This window comes from Corvus kubaryi, unplaced genomic scaffold (assembly GCF_017639235.1).
Source record: "Corvus kubaryi isolate FWS band 111438036 unplaced genomic scaffold, C.kubaryi_AGA036_p1.0 37398, whole genome shotgun sequence".
NCBI classification, from domain to species: domain Eukaryota; kingdom Metazoa; phylum Chordata; class Aves; order Passeriformes; family Corvidae; genus Corvus; species Corvus kubaryi.
The window spans coordinates 55,632,854-55,657,460 of NW_024581137.1; the positions used below are offsets into that span (position 1 = coordinate 55,632,854).

General features: G+C 40.4%; 1 protein-coding gene across 2 annotated transcripts; it reads left to right on the plus strand.

The window, feature by feature from the left end:
- The first annotated feature begins 2,709 nt into the window (after positions 1-2,709).
- GHRHR (growth hormone releasing hormone receptor) lies at positions 2,710-22,450 on the plus strand. Of its 2 annotated transcripts, none has more exons than XM_042044244.1 (13): positions 2,710-2,851; positions 6,474-6,579; positions 7,144-7,251; positions 8,442-8,542; positions 11,116-11,213; positions 12,622-12,754; positions 13,641-13,794; positions 15,007-15,067; positions 15,173-15,242; positions 16,776-16,867; positions 17,358-17,487; positions 19,526-19,567; positions 21,461-22,450. In XM_042044244.1, the coding sequence occupies exons 1-13, from the start codon at positions 2,795-2,797 to the stop codon at positions 21,578-21,580; spliced, it is 1,272 nt and encodes a 423-aa protein (XP_041900178.1). In that variant the 5' UTR covers positions 2,710-2,794; the 3' UTR covers positions 21,581-22,450. The 2 variants fall into 2 exon arrangements, with proteins under 2 accessions (XP_041900178.1, XP_041900177.1); XM_042044243.1 differs by having other exon boundaries at positions 21,481-22,450.
- Positions 22,451-24,607: the final 2,157 nt, after the last annotated feature.

Below are 24,607 nucleotides of genomic sequence, written 5' to 3' on the forward strand. Positions count from 1 at the left end.
GGTATTCAAGGACTGGTAGGAAGTGAGAAGTTTGTGCCTGTGGAAAACTGGTCCTTCAGATGTGCTTTTATGGTGAAACTAAGCAGCTCAAAGTCCTGTTGGTTATTGTGGAAACTTTTTTGTTTAAATGTAAAAAAAAAAAAAGTAATTTTAATGCAATAATAATAAAAAAAAGGACCCATAAGCCCATTATTTTCTTTTAGATGTGTCCTTCTCCTTAACCACAAACAGCTGGAAATTTGCACACAACAGCGACAGTAGGAAGGAACTCATTTTAATGGAATGTCTGCTCTGGAGAGTGGCAGAATAAGGCTGAAAATACAGAAAAGCCAGGTTTTCCAAAATGATCCATGGTGATCAGAGTTCCTAGACTCCCAGAGTGGTGGATTTCAGCATAAGACCCCTTCATACCAATATTCAGTCTGCCTGAAAAATGAAAACCTTTTGAGATATCTTACACTGGGCTTTGTGTTCCCTGGTAGGATGAAAAGTGGCAGGCAGTGCCTTCTGAGGTTTGTATAGGCATGACTTCAACAGCACTGAATAAACACATGGAAGGTTCAGATGTGGTGGCTGAAATGGAAAATTCTAATGTGGACACCAGAAGCTTACTCAGAGGCAGGTTATTTTTCTAATACATGGACCAAAAAAGTTCATCTCTGTGGAATGGGAGATGTTGCTCCTCTGGAACGGGATCTGTTTATGATCCTTTGTCAAACACCAGTGGGAATGGCTGTGGGGTGCATGATCAGTAGACAATTTGTGGGACAGCCTAAAGGTTATTAACCTTTAAGCACTGATAAAAAAACCTGACAGATGCTCAGCCAAAATTTTTTCTTAAATATGCAATCTCTTTGGGAGGGAGGGGAGAGAGAATGTATCTGAATTTATCTGATTGTATCTGAATGTATCTGAAGCACAAGCTTGTGATGACAGCACTGGTCACGATGGTTTTATAAAATTTTCAAGGGTAATAAAAATATTAAATGTTTATAAGACAGCTAAAACTCCCTGTTGTAGTTTCACTACTGAAAGCACTTTAAATTCAGCACAACCTGAGTATTTACACTCTCCTCAAATGGGACAACAAGGTAATCAAGAAAACGCAGGTAAGAACTGAATCCTGTCACCAAACATTATTTTGAAGGTATGTGTGATGGTGAATTAAAACTTTGTAGGTTTAATTTCTCTTACCAGCTTTTTTTCATAACTTTACGGACTGAAAAAGTAGATTTAACAGTACGGGGTGAAATTTTTCCATGTCACACCTCTGCAGGGAAATCTTGCAGTTCTTGAGATTCTGTAGCTTCTGAAATGAGTTTAGGAAAAAGTATGAGATTTGCCCATGATAAATACATTTACAAGTGTTCGTTTACCAGTCTAGAGCTTCATCCTCTGCAATGAGCTGATTAAAAGTGACAGGAACACAGCTCCAATTTTGTTTTAGACAAGCCTTTGAAAGCTTGCATAATTAAGGCAAAGTATAAGGCTTTAGGGGAAAAGGAAATAAACCCTTAAGCACACACTGCAAGGAAAACTTGCCAACTTCAGCTCTCCAATGACACTTTCTTGCATTGGATATGACCAGTTCCCTCCCAGACCCAAGCTACAACCAAGTCCTGGAGGCTTCATCCCCACAGACATTCCCAACTGTAGATGCAATTTCAGTTCCTCGTAGCTGTGGTGACTCTGGGAGGTGGGAGGCTTCTTTGCAGGCTCTCAGCATTCCCACAATCTGTGTAGATAAGCAGTCAGAAGACATTTGAAATAATTGAAGAAAGATGAGCAGGTTTGAGGGACAAAGCAGTGCCAGAGATGAAAGCAGAGTTGTAGCATGGACCATTGTGGGAAGTTGAGAATTGGGGTTAAGAACTGATTTTAAGGAATGGCATGATATGAGAATAGAAGAGCAGAGAACAATATTTGAAAGGAATTTCATGTCTTGTGTCTCTGGTCTTGCAATGTTAACATTTGTCTAATGTCGATGGGGAATTCGAAGTCCATCAAGATGGTACAAATTGATAGCAAGTGAAATACATTTTCCTTTAACGCTGAGTGAGAATAGGTATTTCTGCAGTGGTATTCACCTGGCCTGCCTTGAAGCTCAGTATGAGATGAATGAGCTGAGTACAGTATTTCTATACTTTGACTAAAGGGGTTGACTCATTGACATTTAGACACTGAACCTTCAGAAATCTGAAGCAAACTGGGAAGGATCCGGTGTGAATTTTGCCTTCAAATCAAAGGCCAGTCATGCACACAGCAAAATTTGTGTTCACATGCCTGTTAGTAGGCTTTGGTTTTGCATTTTAAAGTGTAGCACTGTGGTCATCACACTCCAGAAAAACATGCAGATACACTGGAGCCACACTAAGAAAAATGTTTCATTAGGAAAAATTGACAATAACTGTTAGGAAAGGGTTTCTCTTATGCCAATCATGTTGATTTACTATGGGACTAGCAACATTTAGAGCTGTCCTTCCCTCCTAAAACCATTTTATATTAAAAGAAAGAAATGAGTCTTGCCAGGAGGGTAGAGAATTCCCATAATCTTGGCATCAGTCACTCAATTCATCCAGTCCAGTCTTTGAGCAAAGTCAAAAAGTTGGAAAGCTTAAACACAGCGTAGAGAATTGTTAATATTTATCTCCCACTTCACATCCCTGTTACGTCACTTCTCTGCAAAAATATAAATGCTTCAAATCAGCACCTGAGAGGAGACAGAGAAGTCAAAAAGCAGGAGAAAGATGCTAAGAGAGGCTGAAGAAGTGAAGTCTGGCTTTTGCTTTGGAACATGAACTCTTGTTCTTTATACCACTGTGCTTTGCACACCCTGAGTCTGGCAGTGCTTGTAAGTAATTGCATGGAAAAAAAAAGCTTTTACTTCATTGTGTTTCAATAATTGTTCATTTCCTTGTGGGAGCAGATGGTCAGATACAGATTTATTTTTTTAATTTTTTTTGTGAGTCTCTTTTCTCTCTATTTGCTTTGGATTCCAGTTAAACAAGGCAAGATGCAATGAAAAGTGTGAAAAGCAGCAGAAGGGACCCACATTGTAGGATCTTTATATCAGTTTATTTCTCTGCTTTCCTATGACACACTCAGTAAAGAGAAACACATAATTGGCAGAAACCCTTATTTTGTGTGGGCTTTAAAAGACAGTGAAAAGAAGAAGAAACTGGAGGAGGACTGTTACCCCAGAGCAGCTGAGTTTTGATAGAGTTTTCTTTAATTTCAGGTTATGCAGGTTTTTTTGCTACAATTTCATCTGCCTTGGTGGTAGCATTCATGTCATTTGGTGTGTGAACAGCTGAGATGTTGCAGGTAACAGAGGAGTGGGACCAGCAGGGATGCTTAGGCCAGATTTAGAAAGATCCAAAGCCATTAAAAAGTCCAGAGGTCTTGGTTATATTTCACTTTGGACAGAGATTGCCAAACCAAGATCCAGGATCACACTGATATCAGGAAAAGCTTGTTCAAACTGGGGGAAGGATATTATCTTTGCTTTTGAGAATAATCACATTTTCAGCATCTTCCCTTTGTGATGCCTCCTCTATATCCTTTATCTTTTCTTCTTTCCTGGAAATCTCTTCTCTGAAGGAACATTTCAGGAGGGGTGGCACAGCAGCTTGGTTTTTTGTGGACTGAGAAAAATAAACCACTGTGAAATGACTGAACAGATTTTTTTCTCATGTGAAACAACACATTCCTTTGTATCACCTGTGTGACAAACCCACTTCCCTGTAGTAGGAGTAGATATATGTGGTTGGTCCTAAGTTGAATATCAAGATTGAGTGCTAATGGTTAAAATATGACTGAAGGTCTCTGTAAGAACCTGTCTCATTTACCCAAGAGAAGCAGAATTTTCTTCTGCAAAGTTGGGTTGCTTATTATATGATTATGGATTGATCAAAACCCAGTTTATGTGTTAGTGTATAATAAAAATTTCCTAACATGTGTTGCATATTAGAGGATAGGTGAACAACCCTTACTTGAGTATAAAATGGTGGAAAACCAGCCCTCTGTTTTTGTTGTTGGTGTAATTTGATCATATGTTTCCCCTGGAAGAGCTGAACTCAGCTTCTGGAGAGGTTTGGATTGCTTAAGAGACTGACTCTCATCTCCTTAAACTGAGGGTCTGCTGGAAGTAGTTAAATGCTTTAGGGGCATAAATATACCTAAAACACAGCATGGGAGTGGAATAAATCTTTTTAGTTTATTTTACCTGAGTTTCTGTCATATCAGATCTGGCACTCGGTGTCTGCTCAAGCAGTGAGTGATTAGTTCTGACTTGCACATAAACTGTGACACCATCTCCTAAGGTCAGTTCTTCTTGAAGGAAGAGGTAACAATTTACATACCAGGTCTTGATCAGCCTCATCTTTTTATTTGAGATGCACGTGGTAAAGTGTTCTCACAAGTCTGGAGACTTAACAAGAGGGAAAAAAAAGCTTTCCTGGACTGGTGGATGAGCCAAACAAGCTTTGCCCTTGCCATGAACATTTCAGAGAGCAAAGAGAGTTTTGACAGGCAAAATCTAGCAATGCTTTTTGCCAGGAGAAATAATTTAGAACAGTGCAAATGGGTGCATTTCCTCCTTCTGAGGTTTTTCCAGGCATGGTTCACTGAACCAAGAGAATGTTGTAAAAGAGATTTTCAGTAAATGATTTGACTGTTTTTTCTACTGACTAATAAAGCTACTTCTTTCAATAGCTGTCATACTCCATGGTTAGGGAGGTTTCCTGCATTTATTGTCCGGGGTGACTACAAGGGGGAAAGAATATATGTTGGCATGAAAAGAAGCATCAAGACAGCAAAGATTTTCAAGACAGATGTCAGTTTTCTGTAATTCCGCCTGACATTGCATTTCTTAGTGAAGAGGAATTGAGGGGCTCCCTAGACCTGCTGATTTTACTGATCTGGATGACAACCCTGGGACATCCCACACATCAGATCTCCACCTCTTCGGGCAGGGCAATGTCTGTGTTCTGCTCCATCCATCCACTGTTACCCTGCTCTCACGCACACCAAACTTCAGTCAGCCTCGTGAAGGAGCCCTGCTTTTCACTGCTGCCTTAAACTGATCCATGGCACTGCTGTCTGCAAATTTCGCAGGAAAACCACATCCTCCTAAAAGTGCAGTAAATGGGGAGCAGATGATCTTGCGGGGCATCCATGTGGAGATACGACATTTTTAACCACCAGGGACCAAACCTCAGAAAAACAAATGCTGTGTAATTAATCCACCCCTCTTCAGCAGCCTGAGAGCCTCAGATTTTTTGGTCAATATGCATTTCAAATTCTCTGCAGGCCAACATGAGTCGTGGACATTAACATGAAGGGGAAGCACCAGCTTATTGGGATGGATACAATCTGCCCTCTGAATGAACTGAAAGCCAGGGAGTTATTTTCCAAACTCCCTGAATATTAATCTTCTCTGGGTGGAAGAAAGCTGAGCCATATGCCAGCCACCTGTTCACCATGCAAGTCTCATCCTGGGTTTAGTTTCTGTTTTGTCTCCGTGTTTTTATGTCTATAATCACACATGCAGAGCACACCAGCACCAGCGGCCAGGACGTAGAGCTCAGAGTCAGAGTGTCTCTGATGACAACTGATCTTCTGGGACTGGGGACAGTGTGTATGGCAGGACAAGGCACATTTTGTTTTCTTTGTGTGAAATAGTCCTGTGCACTCCTGCCCAGTGGGTGCATCCTCAGCAGTGTGGCTGTAACAGCCTGTGCAGACTTTGTCCTTTGCTGCCCAAAGTTCTCTGGATGCCTTCAGATCCTCTTGTGGTGTCTGTGTAAGTCTAAATAAGGACCAAACGACTGAATATTTCCTGCTGTTAAAACCCTGGGTGTCACTTTTTTTCTTTACACCATCATACCAAACCAACAAATGCTTTGGTGCAGAGTGTTTTTTCCAAAGAAAGGAGTTTTGCCTCCCACCCTGTGTAAAGAAAGGCAGATGGTAGAAGGGAGAGAACAGATTCACTCCTTTTGGAGTGAAGAGCTCTTTCAGGAGACAGTTTTGCAATAATTTTTTGTGATTTCAAGATGATGTTTCTTTGGAGGTTGGCAGGGACTTGTTTGTGCATAGGTTCTGCAGCATTTCCTGCAGTGCTGAGCCCTTCACTGTTGAGAAAAGGAGCCTGATCAAGTGCAGTGTGTTTTTCTGGGCCCAGGTTTAACAGGGTCTAGCTAAAGTTGGGTGTAAATGGGTCCTGCACTCAAACTCAGGCCCTAGCAAAGAGATCTTTTATTTTGAATGTAGCCAGAGGAATTTATAAACCTTCCAGTACAGAGCTGTAACTACCAGCTCGTGTAGAGACAGTGGCAGCCTTTGGATGGAAACCCTAAGCACAGTTTTCTGTCCTTAAACCAGCCCTGTTAGCTGCAAAAGTAAGTCTGGACTTAAGATGAGATCCCACCCAACCCCTTCTTACCTATTCCCCAAAACTCTTCTCCCTGTAGGTTGCTGGAAATGTCCACCCAGAATGTGATCTGATGGTAGAGCTGAAGAAAAAGGAGGCTGAGTGTCTGGAGGCCCCGCAAGAGCGTGGAAATTCAACGTCACCAGGTATCCATCCATGTGTGAGGGATGAAGAGAGGGAGAGGGAAGGGACCCACTACCAGAGTGAGGACACAGCCAGGCTGCAAAGCACAGGAGGGTTTTATTTATGGTCCCACATGCTGTTGTCTCGTCCGCTCTTCTTGCATCTACTCCCATTCCTTCCAATTCTTTTCTTTTTTCCATTGTCTTTCACATTCAAATATGGACAGTCAATTTATCAGAGTCAATCCTTGTGTCCTTGTCCAATTCCTTGGCATCATGCTTGCTTGTTTGGGAGGGTGTGTTGATATTTAAAAATAGGGTACCTGCTGAACAATTACAGTGATCTGATCTTTCTTCCAGCATCACTCTTCATTTACTGCATCATTTCTGAAAACTCACCTCAGTCTAACACAGGGGTCTAACTAAAGCACTCTGGGGGTGTTTATTTCTCATAATAGAATAAAAACTGTGGCTAAACTATTTTTATAAGATATGGAAGTGGTGGAGTGGCAAAGTTTAAAAAGGTTTGGGGTTTCATTTTGCTCAAATATAACCATGCTTAAAAATATATTTTGCTCTCTGTCTGAGGTTGCAAGAGAACTTGGGACAAATTGCTGTGCTGGCCAGAGGCAGATGCTGGAGAGATTCTTGCCTTACCGTGTCCAAACATCCTCTTTCACTTCATGAAGGAGCCAGGTGATGTCCTACCATGGTTGTACTCCTGTTGCATTTCTGGCCAGAGCATTTCTAAAAAGGGAGGGTGAAGACAGAACCTTTCATGTTCCCATGAGATGGATCAAAGCACTGCAAGAATTTTAGTAGGATCTGAGGGGCTTTCGCAGTTCTTCTCATATTTTGAGGATTATTCGTAACTGGATTTGATTTCCATAGTCTCTGATGAGGCCCTGGATCAAAAAAATACTGAAATAAATGGAGCGATTCCTTTGGTTTCCATGTGCTTTGGGATCAGTTTGTTGCGTGACTTTCCTACAAAGCTCATCTGGAGGCTGTCTAGGTCAGAACTTAAGGTTGGGGTTTCTTGAGATTTATGCAGTGATTCGTGTGGGATGAAATGAAAGGCAGAGGAATGAACAACGTGATTGCTCTTTAAGACCAAGGTTGGAGATACAAAGCAGAATTCAGGCCTTGGAGCAGCCCATGTGTTGCAAAACTGCAAACTAATGCCTTTGTGCCTGCTTCCTCTCTCGGTGAGCACGGCCAGGAACAAACTGTGAGCCCACAAGGAGCAAACCACCTTCCAGGAAAGACCTGGATTTGGCAGTTCCACAAGAAAAAGAAACTGCAAAGCCCAGCCTCTGCCTCGCCCAACACATGCTAGTTATAAACGAGGGATAAGGAAAATCCCTTTCATCTGTGCACATTCATTTCCTGCCCTGGGATTCTCAGAATTATCCTTCATCTGACTCATAAATCTTTGTTTTGGAAGTGTGCTATCCTCATGGAAGGGGCTGCTTATCCCAACTTCTGATCTGCTAGGGAAGAGTAAGCCCCAGGGGAGGTGGGAATGAGAAGCGTTGTGAAGAGCGAGAGTGAGAAGTGAGGAGAAGAATGAGAGTGTTGTGCAGAGCAGAAATTTATGGAGCAGTGCTTCCCAATCTTCTCCAATGTGCTTGATAAAATTCTTTCCCTAGTCCTTCCAATCTCCAGCCCTGTCTCCTTCTTCCCCTTGCTTGTCTATAAATAAAATACAAAGTTTTATATCTGATGACCTGAATGTACATAGAAAAATTGTGCTACCAACTCTTGGAGATTCTAATGATCCTCTCCTCCTGGTACAACCTTGTACCAGCCAGAGGTCTTCTCCTGGTTTTTATTTTCCATATTATCTGGTTCTTCATTGAGAAAATGAAATACTTCTGTTTCAGCTGGGATGGTAAAAAGAAACTGCACAAAAAAAGGCTGGTCTGACCCATTCCCTCCCTACCATGTGGCCTGTCCTGTAGAAGATGAAATTCCTCTTGAAGAAGTAAGTTTAATTACATAAATATATGTGAGTGGTGTACTGATGTCATAGGATTCCTTTCTATTCCTGAGGGTCACTGCAGAGGGAAACTCAGAAGACACTGAAATTTCTTTCTAAGTATGGAATATAACTCATTTTTTTACTCTGGCCACCTATTTTGGAAAATAACTAAGAATGTTTTATTATTCAGGTGTAACAATAGTAAAGCCAACTACAAATACATGGGTATAACAGACAGACATGTATCACAAAATGTTCATAAAATGTGTATTAAGACATTCCAGTAATATCAGTCAGCAAGATGAATTTGTACTCTCACAGCATCAGTAGAGCAAATGTGCTGTTATCAGACCTCTGTTCCGAATTCAGCAATATCTGAGGACAAGAGGGGTCTTGGCTGTCTCATCCTGCAGGAAGTATCTAATTCAAGAATGAAAAAAAAGTCCCAAAAATCTTTGTAATCTCTGTAATGCAGATTAGACTTTGACGTATTTCTTCAGCCAGATTTTCAGTGTTGGTGATATCTCGAGGTTACATGCACAGGGACAATATAGTGCTTGATCACTAATTAATAAGGGTAAGAACATGGTTCATATCACCATGGGGATATATTGCATGGGTTTCCCAGAGAAGCTGTGCCTGCCCCATGCCAGGAAGTTGGAGGGGGCTGGATGGGTCTTGGAGCAACCTGGGATAGTGGAAGGTGTCCCTGCCCATGGCAGGGGGTGGGCCTGGATGTTCTTTAAGGTCACTTCCAACACATTCTGTGATGATTCTATTATTTTACCTAGAGGAAACTCCTCAGTTGTAGGGTAAGCCACTTAAAGAGTTGATTATTTTCCATGTTTTACACGTCTGGTTTGTTGCCAGCTATGGTCAGCCTAGCCCAGCTTTGATGTTTCTCATGGAGTGGTGCATCCAGGCTTCCTGGCAAGCTTTGGAGCTCTGAGGTACTTCTGTGAGCGCTGGCTGGAATTGTGCACAGTCAGGGATTTGGGTAATCATATACAGCTCACAGTTCATCCACTACACGAAAAACCCCATTGTGCCTGGTTTCCACCCCATTTAACTTCAATGATCTCAAAAAAATACCGTGAATGTTGGAGCTAATCACTGCACCATGGATCTGTATTAGTGCTTTGGTCAGGTGGGAGCTTTCCAGGGATATCTCTTGGCTATCTCCACTTACTGCATTCACACTGAGAGATGCTCTCAGAAAGGATCATCTGGCTTCTTAGGGATAAATCTAAACTGGAAGGCAAATTCAAGGTGCACTTACTGTGCTCTGACCAGAAAAGAAAGTTCGGCCCATGGAATTAGGCTATGGATAGTCAGGAATCTGGACACATGGATGCAGGGTGCTCAGCACCAAAGGATTCACTCTACAAATCCAGGGGTGGGAAATAGATGATATTTAAGGTTTCTTCCAACCCCAACCAGTCAGGGATTTATGATTCCATAACCTGCTCTTGCTAAGGCAGGTGTAGTGATCCTTTTTGTTGGTCCCAGAAACCAGTAAGGTCTCATTTTCCAAAGACTTGAATTGTCTTCTGAGAATGTTTTCCTTCATTAACTATAAAAGAAAAAGAATGAGAAGAAACAGGATTGTACTAACAATTAAGCCAATCAGTCCTGTGGCCAGGTTCTTCTTGTTCTACTGCAGACTCATATTTCGGCAGCTAATTTTTAAGCACCTAGATAAATTAAATAAACTCTTCTCAGTGTCAGTCTTATAATGCCTAAAGTTCTGCTTAAGGCTAAAAGCGAGCATCTCCCCTTCCCCAAGTGAACTGCAGGAATGCACTGCACAGCTGTGTGGATTTTGGGTTGTAAAAACATTGAAACAGGACCCAAGAGACAGACCATGTAAGACTGGAATTCGATTTGCAGCCTGGAGCTTATTCATTCTGTTTTCTACTTTCATCTGTGAGAGTTGAAGTCAACTTATCCTCACTCAGGGATTGTGTCTGACAGAGGAGCCACTTAAATAGAAATGGATTTTGACTGACATTCCAACTGAGCAACAGTTGAGTTTGACAGCCAGAGAAACAGAGGAAAAAACAACCCCAGAAAAAAAACAACACAACTCAACACAATAAAAATGAAAGGAAGAATAGACAGCAAAATTGGAAGTAAAGAAAGTGGAGAAAAATAGAGAAAGGCTGACAGAATTCTGTGTTCATCATGCTGCCAGCAGAATTGTCCTGCTACTGCTGGGGAGAAAACGTGGTAGAACATACAGCATTTATAAAAATTGCATAAGATTTTTAACAATGCCTTTATGAAGGACTGGTGTTGGTTTTTATGCTTTAATGAATGAGCTTCCAGCCACCCTGATCAGTACGTGTTTCAGCACCAGATTGGGCTGTATCCACACAACTGTGGAATGGAACTTCACGAAAGAAACGTAATGAGGATTTAAGGTGAATTTTACTGTGGGATTTGAAGAGGGGAAAAAAAGGCAGTCAGGGATGTCAACAGAATGGAAGAATCAAACAAAGCAAAACTGACAGAATCAGTAAAAAAGCTATCATTTAACAGCAACTTGTGTGACAAATCATTCTCTTCTTTTATAGCAATCCTACTTTTCTACTATAAAGATCATCTACACCGTGGGATACAGCGTGTCCATCACCTCCCTCATCATTGCTGTGACAGTTCTTATTGCATTCAGGTAAAGGTGTCCTCTAATCTCAATTCTTTTAATTTCTCAGACTGCAGAAGACAGCATTAGACATAACAAAATAATACAAATAGAAATTCAGGTGAATAACAATAAAAAATTCCAGCCATGTTGGTTTAATGATATGAAACTGAAGCTGGAAATTACAGGTGATCAGAGAGAGTCAGGAATAAAAGGATTCAGATCTGGGAAATGAATCATGGCTGTCAGTTGACAAAACTCAGCAACTCACTTTGATCCTGAAGAACCAATGGAAAAATTTAATTGCTTTAGGCTGGAATTAAGATTTTTTTCATAAAGTGCATGGGCCTGCCTGTTATGGCTTCAGAGAATTTGTTAATAAAAATATACACAAAGGACTTGATTCTGAATCAATGTTCCTATGACATTGCATAGATGACTATTGAAAAATTTACCACTAAAGACACGTTTTAAAGTTAGTCTCAGAATGTGGTCACATTTAGTTAGAATTCTCTCTTACTGAGTTATCCATCAATTAGGTATTTTCAGGTCCAATCTAGAGTATTTAAAGTATTTTACCATTTAACGTAGATTTAATGTTTGCTGCCATGCCTTGTGGGATTTATTTTATTAATCTTTGTTTATTTCTGGTATTTCTGAGAGAAAAAAAAAAAAAAAAAGCAGACGTTTCCTTTATTATTATGCTGTGAGAATCAGGGTTCTCTAGGGAAAGTTTCTTGACCTCTGCTGGTTCCTAGTTCATGTCTGGAAGCCACCAGATATGTTTATTGACATCCACTCTGACCTCAGGAAAACAAACCAGCCCAAATGAGGGGAAAGAAAGAAACAATGGACATAAGGACAAGTAGCAATAGGGAGGAAAAAGTCATAGTTAACAATGGGGTTGGCATTTGAGGTCAGCAATAAAATTCTGCACACTCTAGGTAAACTTTCAGATTAGGTGACCCTCAGATTACTGGGTCTGGATGGAATCCAGCTTTTAGTGGAACTTTAAGTGAAAATGAAGTTGAAGCTCTATAATGCCCTCAAAAATCTGTATTTAATAGCAGTCGAAATTTAATCTTAGTTAACGGGGAATTTAAGGTAGATGTGTAAATTGAATTTAAAGTAGATGTGCCAAATTGTTTTAAAGCTCTTTTGTGCTTTCACTTAATTCATCAAAGTAACTTTGGCAAAGTAAGGAAAAACCCCTAAAATTGTGGATAACAAGGAGAGAGATTAAGATGTAGATTGTGGCTGAATGGCTTCACGTGAGGAAGTTTTCTGTCTCTCTCTGAAAGAGCTCAGTGAATCAAAGTGTTCTTCCTAAGTGTGTCTGGAAGTACCTGAGATGAAACAAGGGCTTATTGCTTATTTTAATTACTGCCAGCACAGTTCAGTTAATTACCTCAGAGGGACTTCTCTTCTTTTCTTCCAGGAGGCTTCGCTGTCCCAGGAATTATATCCATGTGCAGCTCTTTTTTACATTTATCTTAAAGGCTATTGCCATTTTCATTAAGGATGCTGTCCTTTTCCAGGAGGAAGGCATTGATCATTGCAGCTTCTCTACAGTAAGCACATGAAAAGCAGGATATTGTGGTTGATGTTTTTATGTGCCATTTATAGATGGTTTCACTATTCATGCCTCTTTTTTACTACTCATTGCTTTTTGTCCTTCTAACCTGGCAATGAAAATTATATAATTCTTTTATTCAGTATATTTTACTTCCATGAATGTGTACTTTATGCCCTCCTATATTCTTAAAACATCAATTTGTGATGTTGCAGTACTCTAAATGAAATTTAGATTTTCACATAGCAACAAAGTAGTATCATTACACTGTTATGTTTCTATAACCTGAAGCCTAAAACTGAAGATCTTTGAGTACATCAAAGAACAACTTTTAAAGCTTATTCTTCTGGAAATGTTGGATTCCATGTTCTGGCTGGAAGCTCTGGTCTGTAAACCACAAAGCACTCAAGGTACCAGGCAATCAACTTAACTTTCATCCAGCCCCAGATCTTGGCAGCGTGGCAATGATTTTCAAACAGAGGTTTAGGGGGTGGTTCTTCTGCATTTCTCACAGCCACACACAATTCTAGAGCTGAGCATAAGGACAAAAATGGCTCCTTGAACCTTTGCCCAAGGAGCAATTGGCACTGAAGGTACACTCAAGGCAGTGCATTTGTGAGAGAAATCACACACGCTTGGGAGCCCAAGGTACATTTCTAATACAAAATAAAAAGCAAAAGGCAGTGGAGGTTCCAAAGTGTTATGATGATTAAAGCTTTGTTATTCAGAAATCCATTTTACATTTGAAGCTCTCAGTTTAAAGATCAGTTAATAGTGAGATCTTGCTCTTGGTAGAACTCAGCTACAATTACAGATGTCTACTCCATGGCCAAATCAGATGTATCCCCAGGCGATCCCTAAACTACAACTTTCCTGTTCTCTAGACTGAATGCAAGATCTCTGTGGTTTTCTGCCACTATTTCATGATGACCAATTTCATGTGGCTGCTGGTGGAGGCTCTTTACCTAAACTGCCTGCTGCTCTCATCCCTTTCTCATGGAAGAAGATATTTTTGGTGGCTGGTTCTCTTTGGCTGGGGTAGGTACGGATTTCACAGGACATTAGTAAAAGGCAAGATGTTAAACAAGGCTGTTCAGCCTGGAGAAGATAAGGCTTCACAGACACCACAGAGCTACTTCTAGGGATTCAAGATAGCTGGAGAGGGACTTTTCCCAAGGCATGGAGTGATGGGACATGGAAGAAATTCCTTACTGTGGGGGTGGTGAGGTTGCCCAGGGAGGCTGTGGACTTCCCATCCCTGGAAGTGTTCAAGGCCAGGTTGGATGGGGATCTGAGCAACTTGGGACAGTGGAAGGTGTCCCTATGGGTTGGAACCAGGTGATCTTTAAGGTGCCTTCCAACCCAGGCCATTGTATGACTCTATGACTCTATGATTCCATGATTCCATGAGTCTATGGTTCCATGATTCTACGATTCCATGATCCATTCCCATTGAAAACACTACGTGTGGAACCCAGCTGATCTAACTGAAGTACCTAACCTGGGAATTGCTTCCATTTTATTTTATGTGCATACTAACTGAAAGCAATCAAGTTTTTCATGGCAATAAAGCCCCTCTGAAAGGGGTGGAAAATGATGCACATTTAAGAATGCACAGGGAGAGATCCCGTCTTAACCTTCTTCACCCCACTGAAAACACAGCTTCCTCTAAGGAGTTATCACAAACACCAGAGCACAATCTGCCTTGCTCCTGTTTAGTTACACAGTCTGGGAAAAGGAATTTTTTTTTCCTAAGCAGGGGTTTTTGTAGTCCTAGTATTTCTACAGCCCATCTTTTTTATTGTATGAATAAAGAAGCTTTGTCCACTAAATAACAGGACAGGCAGTGGAACAGCAGCATCTTCCTCCTGATTTTGTTCTTGTCTGGAATAAATGGAATTGTTCAGACTTAGAAATCTGCAACCAAGTGGGTGCCCACAGAGTGTTGCTGTGTAAAGGAAAAAGCAGAGAACTCCTCTGTGGCAGGTGAATGCACTTAGAGGAATTTTCTGGTTGGTTGAGGGAGGGAAATCCATGCCTGTTGTCACCCAAGGTTAAGGTAGACCTGACACCTTGGCAAACTGAATCACTTTTGGTGTTTTAGAGACTGAATGTAAAACAATTCCTGTTATAGGAACTGACCCCAAAGGATAATTCCAGCTCTCAAAAATGAGTGATCTGTGTCATTGCAGCAGAGTTTCAGTGGACAAGGCTTGGATTAATTCTATCTTTTGTTTAAATGTCTGACAGGTTTTCCAACACTTTTCACCCTTATTTGGATATTAGCAAAATTCTACTTTGAAGACACAGCGTAAGTCATAGTTTTCTACATTGTTCTATATTCTTGGGTAATACTTTTAGTTGATTGCAGTCATTACATACATGCCTTTTTCTAATCTTACTGTCATGTCCACAGATGCTGGGATATTAATCAAGGCTCTCCCTACTGGTGGCTAATCAAAGGACCAATTATAATTTCTGTGGGGGTAGGTACTTCTGAGTTTGCTAATACTAATTAGAAGAAAAAAAAGACTTTTGAGTTAAAGTTGGGTTGCCATTTGCTGAGTTGTAGGAAGAGGAATGCTGAATTTCTACTGTTGACTGCCTGTGTCCAATGCAAACTGAAAAGTTTGTCTTTCAAACATTGAAACTTTCACAGAATTGTCAGTTTAGGTGAAATAAATAGCAAGTGAGTGGACTAAACCCTCCTTAAAATATTTGAAAACAAAATTTTAGCATAAGCTCAGAATAAGCCATACATTTTTGATACAAAACTTCCAAGGGCAATAGGTTTCTGTTCAGAGCTGATAACAGTGATAACAGCTCTTGAGTCTGGCATTTATTGAATAAACTGATGGGCTTTAAATGATTATCATCGTTGATTACTCCCACAAGTCATTAAACCCAAGCAGTGTTTGAGAAAGTGAGTTAATGGATGACCTTAAGGCCAGCTATTAAAACCTTAATTTAACTGGAGGACAGATGCATGCAGGTGAGGGATATGGAATCACAGAATGCTTTGGGTTGGAAGGGATCTTAAAGATACACACAAACAGCATGAGTGAAGAATCTCAGGCTGAATTCTGGTCAGAGCTTGCTGTGTTTCAATAAAATATTTCATTTCCTTCTATCTCTGTTATTTCTTCTGCTGGCATGTACACAGAGCATCACTAATGGATAGAATGATGTTGGACTTTTTGGTAAAATGAGGACATTCTTAGGCAAAATTAAATGTTCAGGCTCACCTAAGGAAGAGCTGGTGTGTACAGACACAAAAAAATTCACAGGAAGAATCCCTCTGATTGTGGAAAACTGAGCAGCCTCACAGACTCCGGATAAAGCTGTGCCAAATTGCAATTGTAGAAGATTGGATTTCCAAGTTGGGATTGACCTTAACTACTTTGGAGCTGAGCTAATGCTCCTCAGAGGCTCCTTCAGAGCCAACAAAGGGAAATGGGCACTTTTGGCAAGTGATTCATCTGATTTAAAATAAATGTCTACCTTGGGATGAGGTGATCCATCCCCAACCCCACCTGAGGGTCTATTGACCGTCCTGGCTGGTTCTCCACTGACTGCAAAGGCAGAACAGGGTGATCAGCTCTGACAGAAATACCTCATTGTAGAGGTATTTAGGCAGATAAATTCCACTAATAATGTCTAGAGAGATCAGCAGATCAGTCAGAATTTAATACAATATTAATCTCTAAGGAGAATCCGACTGATATGAGCTACAAAAGGTAAAAGAGAGTCCCACAAGCTATTGATGAAAATATTTTGCTGAACAAAGTGAAATTCTCAAGTTTTCATCTTCAGCCACTTCTTCAAGCAGGAATGCAACTTATTTAAATACTTGAATGCTGCCAACAGGAATAGCATTAATGACCTTACATTGAAACTGCACAAATTACACTATAACTGAAATAAAAAAAAAAACACAACCAGATTTTCACTGCAAAGTTTTACATCAGAAATTAACCTTTTCTTTTTCCTCTCTCCCACTTCTCAAATACTGTGAACAGGTCAATTTTGTCCTATTCATCAACATCATCAGAATTTTGCTGAAAAAACTAGACCCTAGACAAATCAACTTCAATAACTCTTCTCAGTACAGGTAGTGTATGGAATAATTTTTTTAAAATCAATTATTTTGATAATAAAATATTATGTAATCTTTTCTAAACAGAGAAGCACTTTCTGAGTGTCACAGATGGGCTCAGTTTAATTGGTATTAAATTTTAGAGATTCCCAACCTTATCCCATTCCAAAGGCAATTAGTCAAAGGGTGAGACTCAATTCACCTAATATTGGCCAATGGGATGCATCCAGATCAGCTCAGCTGTCTGCCTTCCAATTAAAATCAAGAGACAAGAAAACCATTAATTGAATCTGAATTAGATCTCTTATTTAGGACAGGAAAAATTACCTTCTACAGCTGCCTTTCTCTGTATGAGAACTGTAAAGGAAGCCTGCATATTTATTTCTATTTTATATATATTTTTATATAGATTGACTTCTTTTTAACTTGTGTTCACTACTGTGGCACACTGAGTGCATTAGACTTGAAATAACCTTAAGTTTCTTCTTCTCATGTCCTGTTCTAGACGTCTCTCAAGGTCCACTCTGCTTCTAATTCCATTATTTGGAACCCATTACATCGTCTTCAACTTCCTCCCAGAATATACCAGCCTGGGGGTTCGGCTTTACTTAGAGCTCTGCATTGGATCTTTTCAGGTAAAATTGCCACAGATCCTTCAGTTCCTTCTTAGTAGTTTTTCTGTTTTAGCCTTGTGTCCTCATGACAAGAAGTATTGCACACAAACGATCCTTGGATCCTGAAACCAGTGTTTGTTCACAAAGTTCCTTGTTCTTTGCTGAGTTAAAATATCTGAAGAGGTGACAAATCCTACCTGGATGCAGGCTGGACTAAAGATTTTTGCAGATTTTGTGAACACAAGGCCAAGATCTCAGATAAGTGTGTAACTTGGATGGTGGGCCAAAGTCAAGTGTGGAAAATCTTTGCTACCAGTACTTATCCACCTGCCTTCCCTGACTTCACTAACAAGATCAAGCTGACTTGGGCTGATTTAAATCATCCAGAGGCAATTGAAGTTGTAGGTCCTGCCCCCTTCCTAATTCTTTGTCAAAGGATAAATTGACAATAAAACATCAACAGTGTTTTGTACGTGTACCAGCCCCACACAGGCTGCTGTCCCAAGGAATTCCACATCCCTTTCCCTCCTGCAAACATTGGGTTGATGCCCCCACCTTTCTGCATTGGTACACAGGGCATGGACAGCTTGAGGAGCTTGATGCCAACAAGAAGAACTCCTGCTCTGATGTCCCTCCAGGTGGTTTTGCTCCTGGAGTTATGAGCTGGGCAGGACCCAATTTCCCTTTGCTTCCCTCCCTTTCCTGGTGCTTCACCTCGGTCCACAAGAAGCAGCCATGGGAATACCACCAAACCTCCCCAGGGAGCAGATCTTTCCCTGGATGGCTGCATGGGATCGCTTGTCAGGGAGCATCACCAACAATCCATGAGTTGTGCTGGTTTATTCCTCTTGAGGATTGAATCCATTGTGTCAATCCTGCCCAACAAACCCTGCCCATTAATCCCGACCCTCTGCACAGAGAGGGGACCTTCACTGAGTTAATGAACAGTTCAGTGAATAAATTAATAGAATAAAAGGTTGAGGTGTTGAGCAGGATCTAGTCATGTAGGTCCTTTGACCTCCTAGGATTGTCCTGGGTTTATCTCAGTTCACAGTCTTAACAAACACATTCAATAGGCCAGAATTCGGTCTCATCTGATACTCCACAAAGACACAGGATTTGACTGGAAAGCTGTGTGAGCTCCATCCATGAAGTCTCTGTTTTACATTCTTTAGAGTGCATAAAGAATCAGCTCTCAGTGTGTTGTGCTGGAGAACGGACCACACTTTCATAATCATCAGTTACATTTGTGAATTCATATAGTGTTACTGATTTTGATGGAATGCCACTACCTATTAATTTTCTCGTTTATAGTTTCTTTTCTTCTTTGGCTCTGTTTCGTGAGTTCTTTTACTCAGAGTTCGAATTAAAATGCAGGAGACCGGGAGTTTATCTTTGGACTTAAATGTTTATTATATCTTATCTATAATATAGTGCCCCTAAGTTAACAAGGTGAAAATGGCCCCGAGTTCTAACTGACAAGGTCTTTTAAGGTCCAGATTACCCAATTATGGAATGCCAACTAATTTGTTTTTACTTATAATCCAATAGCTAACTATTCATGATCCGCACTGCGGGTTTTTTGACCCAATACCAGAACACCCAGATTTGTGAAGAAGAAGGAGAAAAGAAGAAGAACAAATCCACACCCCAAATCCTCCATACTGTTACATATATCCCATAAACCTAATTTTTCTACATCTCTACATATTCTACCCAGTGATATAACTTTTAATTACACAGCAACAACCTCAGTGTTATCACACAGTTTGGGAAACCTTTCCCAAGGCTTCAGGTCAAATGCAGTGTGCTTCTGAGGATCACTGTCTGTCAGCACTGAAAGGCTGAAATTCTCAGAACTCAGGGTTCCAACAACTACCAAGGTGATTATCTGGCTGTTCAGCTTTATTGGAGGTCCACAAATTATCTTCCAATTTCTAGAAATTCTCCCACCTATAGTGATACTCATTACTTCACAGAACCACCATGAAGTCAGATAATGCAAGTGGCTTTTTCAAGCTGTCTTAACCCTCAAAATTTTTCTTCTGGTCTTTTCCAGGGGTTTATTGTGGCAGTTCTCTACTGTTTCCTGAACCAAGAGGTAAGGAAACACCATCATATACATCAGATATATCTTCTAAAAAACTGCTTTCCGTGGCAAATATATAGTTAACCATCATTTTCATACAAACTGATCAAATCTTTCATTTTCTTATGACTGTTAACATGGGTAGCAATGTTGAGGAATTTCATTTCAATTATCTTCATGGGAATGAAGCCATCTAGTGGAGAAATGAACTTTTACTACTTTGCTGCTCCATCAAATATTTTCTATCCTTCCTGCACATTTTTGTCCTATAGCAGGGCTTGGAAAACCCCTGCTAATTCCAGATCTGAAAATAAAACTTGCTTCAGTGATACAGGGAGATCTCCATTTACCAAAGGTCTATGTTTAAATTGGAAAGAATTTAAATGTATGAGCTTTGCCCAACAGTGAAATATTATTTTTTAGCATTTTTAATAGTCTCATGAAGTATCCCAGTATTTCTTCATGTTGATAAATCTCTTTTTCTGTTTAGAATATTTAATTCAGAATTTTACTGTTGATGGGAGAGGACTCTGTCCTTTTAGCTTAGTGTCCAGGGCCATTTACACAGTCTAGATATAGTGATAGGAATGTATCTTAAATGAATTGTACAGAAAACATGAAAGTTTATCCTCCGTATTTTAGAATACGTTGAAACCCCAGAATTATCCCTTCTTTTCTGACTCCAGAGTAGCTGAGATTGCTCTTTTAGAATATGACTGGGATTCAGTTTCAGACTAACACTCCGCTGAATTCTGTCTGCAGCTCCTGAAAAGGAGAATCCTGTTACATATATGCCCATCCTTCACCCCCAAGAGAGGACATCCCCCATAGAGTCCAAGGTGCTTTTAGGAGATGGTTCTGTCCCTGATCTAGACTCCCTGGACTGTATTGACTAAATCTTCATTTTCCAAGTTTAAAGTCCAGGGCTGATTAAGCTTTCAAACAGTATTTAATCACCTACCTGTGCCATGGGCCAAACTTTCTGAATTCTATCAGAAATTTCTGAAATACTAAATTAAATATTTTAAAATATTTTAACAGTTCTTAGCCTTTTGGTCGAGTTTATGGCCGTGAATTATTGACTGCTCTAATGATGCTTGTGTTTAGGTAAGACTCCTGTCATTAGTTTACTAATGACCCTAATCCCTTCTAACCACAGACCACAGCTCTACATCCAGCTTCACTTCCCAGACGCACAGCACTTCAATACAGAAATTCCCTTCCTATTAAACATCTGGGGAGGCACATTCCTAATAAGAATCAGATGTGACAGGAGGATTTAGTGGGTGGCCTGGACCCACTCTGTGTTCCTGTGAACATGCCAGTACATGATATACAATGACACAGCTGTCAGCAACACACAGCAAATGGCTCCTGACTGCTGCTGGCTTTCCCCTCATCGTCTCTAATGTCAAAGCAGCATTATTTCCCAGCCACAAATTGGTGAATGCTGATTAAGAAACTTGCTGCAGATTATATTTGTCTAGAAGCAGATGGAAGCAAGACAACATCCCTTAGCAACTGAGGGAGAGCAGGCAATGTGCAGCAAATATGTTTAATTGTGTAGGCTATGTTGGTGAGATCGATTGTAGAATAAATATTCAAAGGAATTATTTTTTAAAAAAAGAGAAGATCTATAAAAAAAGCTGAGAAGATATTTTAGTAGTGGAGGAATGTTACACAGTGCTAGAGACTTCAAGCTTAGTACTGACAGACGTTTAGAAGAAGTTTTCATCAGTGCAGAAAGACGGCCATGCTGAGACAAGATTCTACTTCTCCTTATCAGCTAAAACAGAAACTAACTTGGACAGAGATCTCTAAAAGCTTTTTTCTTTTCTAGCCACTCTTTCTGTCCTGCTTCTTTCCCACTGGTCTGTTCCCCAGCAGTATTCAACCACAAAATAGCCTTTTCCTTTGTTCCTGAGGTGCAAACGGAAATCGGCCGGAGGTGGCACGGGAAGAGATATGGACTCGTGCCAGTGTGGAGGAGGACCAGGTGGACTGTGCCATCCAGCTCTGGGGTGAAAATGACCACATCTGTGTGCTGAAAAGGGTCCCAGGACCTGGAGGGAAGAAAAAAACCAAACCAACCAACCAAACAATAAACAAACTAAATTGTATCAAATGTAACGACTGTAGTTTATCCTGAGCAAGCTGGAGGAGGATCCACTTCTACAGTTCTGACCATGAGGCTTCTTTTGCAGGACAAGCATTGCAGTGACAGATTAAACCCTGACTGACCGTCTAAACACAAAATAACCCTCTCACTGATAACTCTGCATCACGGAAAGCACAAAAAAATCACCTATTCTGGTTCATTTCTACACTTTCACTGATAGAGCTTAGGCATGTTCACCAATAGCGCCCTCCGGTGACTCCATTGGTGACCACCTCTGGAAATCAGAATTCAATCCTCGTGCTATAGGAGCCGGAGTCTTATCTAGCTTGTCCAGTCTTCATCCATGTTTTGGTTCTGCAGACATGCAAACAAGAAGCCAAACATCTTAATAAACTCTAACACAATGACTAAAAGTCCTCTTGTGTTGTCTTTTTATATTGTCTCTTTAGTAGCAAAAAGATCCAATTTCGCTATATAAGACTCGCAGGTTCTGAAGTTATTTCAGGAGCTCCAGGTTAGAAAAAAAGTAGCAGAAAGGGGAGGCATTGGGAAGGCCAAGGCTCCATATGATAATCGTTAAGGAAATTCTTTGCAAGGAAATGAAAAAGAAAAGAAAATTTTTGCACAGAAAGAGAATGAGACCCCCAGGAGATGGACCAGGAGACTGCTGGGAGTACTGCTAAATATTTTCTTATGTGTGACTGGTTTTGCTCTCCAGTGTTGTAAAACATTCAGAAGCTTGAAAATAAACTTGGATTCCCAGTGTTTGTACTTGAGTGGTTTGGTTTTGGGGTTTTTTACCTCAGTGCTGGTTGTAACCTGTAGATTAAAAGATTGATTAAACTCTTTGGTGGGAACATCAGGGCTTGGAAGGGAGTGGAGAAAGCTAAGCTGTACCAGCTAATGAGGATCATTACATCAATACACTTTGCTCTGCTCTTCTGAACATTTCAGTGAGCTGCCAAGTCTGATTGGACAACAGAAATTACAAGAGAAATGTGGATTTGTCTTCCTTTCCCCTTTGCCGTAGTCAGGTAATTGCAGGCAACTTGAAGAAGTGGAATGTTGTTTCACCTAGGTTTTGTATAAAAGCTGACTGCCCAGGAGGCATTTTCCTCTTCCAATTAAAAAAAAAAAAAAGTGTTTTTTTTCCTTGTTATTCTTCTATCTGTGAAAATGACAGCAATGGCTGGATTCAGACCTGAGGGTGGGAGAAGGAGTTTATTTCCATTTCTGCAGTGACTCCTTGGGACACATTTTACAAGGTGGAGCCCAAGATATTGTTTTTGCTGGTTTCCTTCCATTATCCAGAGGAATTCAAGGTGATCTGGGTGGAGAGTAAGAGACTAACGGAGAGAAGCCTTCACGTGGCTGTCAGTGTCCCACAGCCTCCAGCTCAGGTGGAAAAGTGGCATAACCAGTAAACATGAGCTCTTTCCTGGAGATGAATGTTTTTCAGCCTCCCAAAGACCATGGTCTCTACCAGCTACAATGGAGCCTGGGGTAATAACTCAAGAAAGATAGGCAAATTTTACCCATCTCTACTCAGAAATGTTTAGATAGAAAATTTCTTGCAGCTGGTGCATTGCTGCTGGTGTGAAAATCAGCAAATTTACTGTGAACACCATTGTGGTCCAAAAGCAAAAGAGAAAAAGCAATAAAAACCAAATAAAATTCTTCCTTTTGCTGAACAGATCAACCATTGTGAGGCTCAGCTGATTTCTGGATGTGTGATGGCACTTTCTGGTCTCCTTGCCTCAAGCAGTGTTTTCAAGTGTCATATCAAGACTCTTGTGAGTCTTGACTGTATCAAATGGATTTTCTGGATTGTAATTAGGCCCTGAAATTCTGAAATAACATTGCCACCATGACTCTGACGTTAAATGGATGGGTTAGTAACAGATGGGGACACGAATGCAGGAACTTCTCAGGGCTCTTGTTCTGTGCTTTTAGAAAATCCTGGATTAAGGGATGGACCCCAAATTCCTCTGCATCAAAAATAGTTGGTCTGTCCAAATAATTTCCATTGGCTCTGTATCATCTATAATAGGCACAATTATTTGGCTGCATTTCAGTACCTGTGCCATCCATTGTCACCTAAATAGGGTTATTATACACTGGGTCTTTGTCCTTTTCCAGTCATCTCAGCTTTTTCTAGCTTTTTCTAGCATGAAAAAGGGCAGGAATCTTCAGATATCATTTCATCCCTTCCTGAAATAAACCCTGGCTACTATACAGGGAATATTTTCCTGGGGGATGGCTGAAACTGGAAACAGAAGTGGTTAAAATCAGAAGAAATGACTCAAACTATTTAATTAGAGTATTAATATCAAGTTATGACAAGGCATGACGTGGAGATTAGGATTGCCGTACATTTGTAGCAAATATTATATTGAATATAAAATGTTGAGCAGAGTTCAAAAATTTAAGCAATTTGGCTTTTCAGGAAGGGAATTGCATTGAATTTAGATTATTTTTACTGGTCTTAACATGAGCTTAGGAGCATGTGCACACATCACTTAAGATTATTTTTCTACAAGTTCTTATCTGTCACATGCAAGGTTTGATAACACAAGTATGAAAAGCATAGGCAGCAGAAACTCCTTAACCTTTGAAGAATAAATTTGGCTAAGTGGGATTTACTTTCACTTGAAGTAGGGCCAGAGCAACGAAAAACTGTGTTGAAGGTAGAGAGTTATTCCCAGGGTGAGCAAAGTGCTACAGGGTTTACAATGCAATGAGTAAAGACAGAAGTAAAAAGGAGCTTCATGGAATGGGAGCTTCAGCTGATCTCACTGCAGGCTGCAGAAAGAAAAAAACCCCAGTTTTTGGTGTTATTTTCAAGTTTCTGCCTTCTTAGGTGCAAGTTAAGCCACTTGGTCTCGACCTTAGTGTCATATCACAACTCATTGTATGATATTGGTTAACTTTTC